Source organism: Apis dorsata, unplaced genomic scaffold, assembly GCF_000469605.1.
Source record: "Apis dorsata unplaced genomic scaffold, Apis dorsata 1.3 scaffold_577, whole genome shotgun sequence".
In the NCBI taxonomy this organism is placed as follows: domain Eukaryota; kingdom Metazoa; phylum Arthropoda; class Insecta; order Hymenoptera; family Apidae; genus Apis; species Apis dorsata.
The window spans coordinates 638225-641615 of NW_006263787.1; the positions used below are offsets into that span (position 1 = coordinate 638225).

At 44.0% G+C, this 3391-nt stretch overlaps 1 protein-coding gene and 1 long non-coding RNA gene across 2 annotated transcripts in view; both read right to left on the reverse strand.

Annotated features, from left to right (window-relative positions):
* Window positions 1–3391, reverse strand: part of LOC102678781 (rho GTPase-activating protein 7-like) — a 212828-nt gene that overhangs the window by 3432 nt on the left and 206005 nt on the right. The window contains exon 9 of the mRNA XM_006621078.2: window positions 4–505. Within this exon, the coding sequence (XP_006621141.1) occupies window positions 4–505 (502 nt within the window). The remainder of the gene's footprint in view (window positions 1–3; window positions 506–3391) is intronic.
* Window positions 791–1655, reverse strand: LOC116186303. Its single transcript, XR_004151267.1, has 2 exons — window positions 1592–1655; window positions 791–1549 (listed from the first exon to the last, which is right to left on the reverse strand). It is a non-coding gene; the product is annotated as an uncharacterized LOC116186303 (long non-coding RNA).

Consider the following 3391-nt stretch of genomic DNA (forward strand, 5'->3'; position numbering starts at 1 on the left):
AGCCCGGCAGAAGATCGTTGAACGAGACCGGCGAGGGGCCCGTCGGCGACACGTCCACGCAGTTCAGCTCCTTCATCTTCTGCTGCATCGAGATCACGTCCAGTATTTGGGGGCCGCTGATCACTATCCCGTCCCGATTTTGGTGCTTCCGTCGCCGGGACTTCAACGACTCGACCCGCCTCAGGAAAGCTTTCGCCCCATCCCTCAGCCTCTCGGACCCGGTTCTCCGAAATCTCGGCCCGATCTCGTCGGGAAGCGTGCCAGGCGGCAGGCTGCTGTATCTGAGCGTGTCCAGCATCGTGTCCTCGGCCTCCTCCGCCTCCAACCGATCCTCCAGGGAATCCTCCTCGGATTGCACCGTCTGCCCGCTGCTGATCGCCTGCAACCTCTCCACGTTCGCTTGCGTCATGTCGCACACGCGGGACCAGCGCCTCGTTTTCTTCTCGAATGTCCAATTCTCGCTGAGGGCGCACTGTGTATCTTCGTCCGAATCATCGCCGCCACCCTGCGAGGAATCAACGAGAGCGCGAGGTGAGCGAGAATTGCAAACCTTGTGCCCTTAATTAAAGGGAAAGTTACGAAACGCGACCTTAATCGCGCATCCCATTTGCATAAGTAACAACCGTGCAGGTCATAAGCAAGCAAAAGAACCCTCTCCTTCCATTCTTTCTCTCACTCGCCAATATGGCGATATTCGTTCCGAGGATGGATCCTGGATCGAGGAATCAGAGTCTAGATCTCGATAAATTTACACTCGATTAATTCGAAGTTTAACTTATTTTTTTCTTTCTCTCTCTATCTTTTCTTATTTTATTTGCAAGAGAGAGAGAGGGGGAGGGAGACTGGTGGAAGATTACAACGAACTAATGACGCGATTCAGAGGAGACGTGACTCATGATACGTACGGTGGTCGGACTCGGTTCGAGAATGAGGAGAAACGTTTCGTGCGAGATTAACGACTCGTGGCGAATGTTTAGCGGCCACCAGTGGCACCAGTTGATAATCAATTTGCGTTTGATGTAGCGACAAATTAAGGACCACCGTAGAGGACGCTATCGTGCGTTGTAATTAATTGTAGAAAGCGTTCCGAGCTCGGCTGCTTTTACCTACGATCTCTCGCAATCGACTGTGACACCGTACGTAAGCTGTGGAAGATGAATGATTCTTCCGGCATGCGTAAGAGGAAAAACTATAGTCTCCACCAAGTTACATGAATTTCTTTGCATAAAAATTCATATTCTTTTTCTTTTTCGAACACGCGCTTTTAATCAGATTTAAATTTTAATTCTCTCTAATTAATGTAAACCGATCCGATTTATATAATCGTTCAAATAGAAATGTCGATCCCGTCGTTTTCCGTGTTTTTTTTTACAAAACTCATTCCAAGTGATTGTACTCGGTAAATTGTATACGCAAGAGATACGTACGAAGAAGAAGAAAAGAGAAAGGAGAGTTGCGTAAACGCGCGTGTTTACAAATTTAGCAGAACTCTCTTTTGTAAATAAATAAATTAAAAGTGATTTCCGGTTATACAAATAGGAAAAAGTTGCTCAAAATCTTATAACATATACAAAATTCTAACAAAAGAAACAAACATTCTACAATCTTTGTCTCGAAGATATAACTTCATACATCTTCACAAATTTTATGTACATTTACATTCCCAACCCAAGATATAATAACATATCTATTGTATTAATTTAATTGACAGTGAAAAGGATTAATCAGAAAGATATTTCTGGAATTCAGAATTTATAACAGAAATGCAGAGACAGAGATATATCGTATTGATAAATTCAAAAGTCCACAAGGCTGTATATTTAAAAACGAATCAACACGAATTAACGAGCCAATGCCTAAAACACATTCCCCAAGATTCTCACGCAACCGTCTTATCAGCGTGGCAACGGATCGTGGGATACGACGTCTGGAGGATCGAGGCCACGGATGACTAAACCGAAACGGTGTGCTCCTCCGGACGAAGAGCCAGTCCGTTTTCTAACAATAAAACCGACACTCTGTCGCTCGTTACGAAACTTGACGCCTTTGTTGTTTCCACGTAGGGCTCGGAGAGTGTGTGACCTTACGTGATCCTCGGCCACATGACAATGGACCGGATTTCACCTCGCGCCTCTTCGCACGGTTTCCATCGGCGGTGGCATCGTGGCTCAACAGCCTGAATCCTCCTCCTCGCCCGTCCAGGAAGAGGAGTTGAGCTGTCACGATCCCAACCGCCATTTTTCCATTCCATTTCGCGTCCTTCGATTCATGAAGACGTAATGGAAGCTGTCCCGCTACGCCACCGCACGCCGACGAATTCGATAGCGTGTCTAATCGCGTATGTACCGTTCTCTCTCTGCTTTGGAGGGATCTTGAGGACGAACTTGAGGCTGGTACATCTCTCTTTTTCGAGAAAAAGCTCTAGGAAGGATGACAAAAGATTTTATAGAAAATCTTTGACGCAATTATGAGAGATGTAAAATCGATTTTTAAGTAAGTGAATTTTGCTCGAGGATTTATTTTGAGCATTAAGAGGATAGAATTTCTGATCTACTGGTCCATAAAATTACACTTTTCCTTTCGTTTGACGTAACGTAGAGAAATTTACGTTGAATAGGTGCACTAATAGAAATATAAATAACAGATTCACTTACGGCCGACCAATCATTCCGCGCTAAGCTTATCACACGTCTTAAAAGGCTGGGACCTTAATGGCTGCGGTGGTAGCAAATAGAGCGAGGGTATTTATGAATATTTACGCTAGCAACGTGCTGTCTGTATTTTTTTCCTCTCAGGGTGTAACGTTATTACGGTGATAAATTTTAATCGCGGCGCCGGTCAGTAAGATCGTTAAAAAGAATTACCGGAGCATTCGAGGAAAGGGAAACGCGACGAAATGACATGCAAAGTGGCCGCATAGCTTTCGTGAACGAAGAAAGAGAAATGCTCTTTCTCTTTCGTCCTCCTCTTTTTTTTTTTTTTTTTTTTTTTTTTTTTTATTTCTCGCCGATGAACGTCACGAAACGAGAAGAAGACGAGGCTATTCGATTACGCGAGGAAATAATCAACGAGCTCGGATGTGGGCCACGGTTAAAAATACGCGGCAATGCAGAAATGGGATATCTGTTAAGAATAAACCGACCGGAATAGACTTTTCGAATCGTCGATGCGTTTCCAGACGATCTAGTAGTAGTCCATCATCCAGCTGGACGTTGTAATAATTTCGCTGTCATTGTGCTAGATGAAAAACTCGAATGATTACTCCTCGTTAAATCTTCGTTCCAAACGACGACATTGACGCTTACAAGTCCTCGAATTAATTTAAAGAAGAAATATATATATATATATATATATATATATAGGTCGAAGTTGGAGAGGGAGAGAAAAAAAA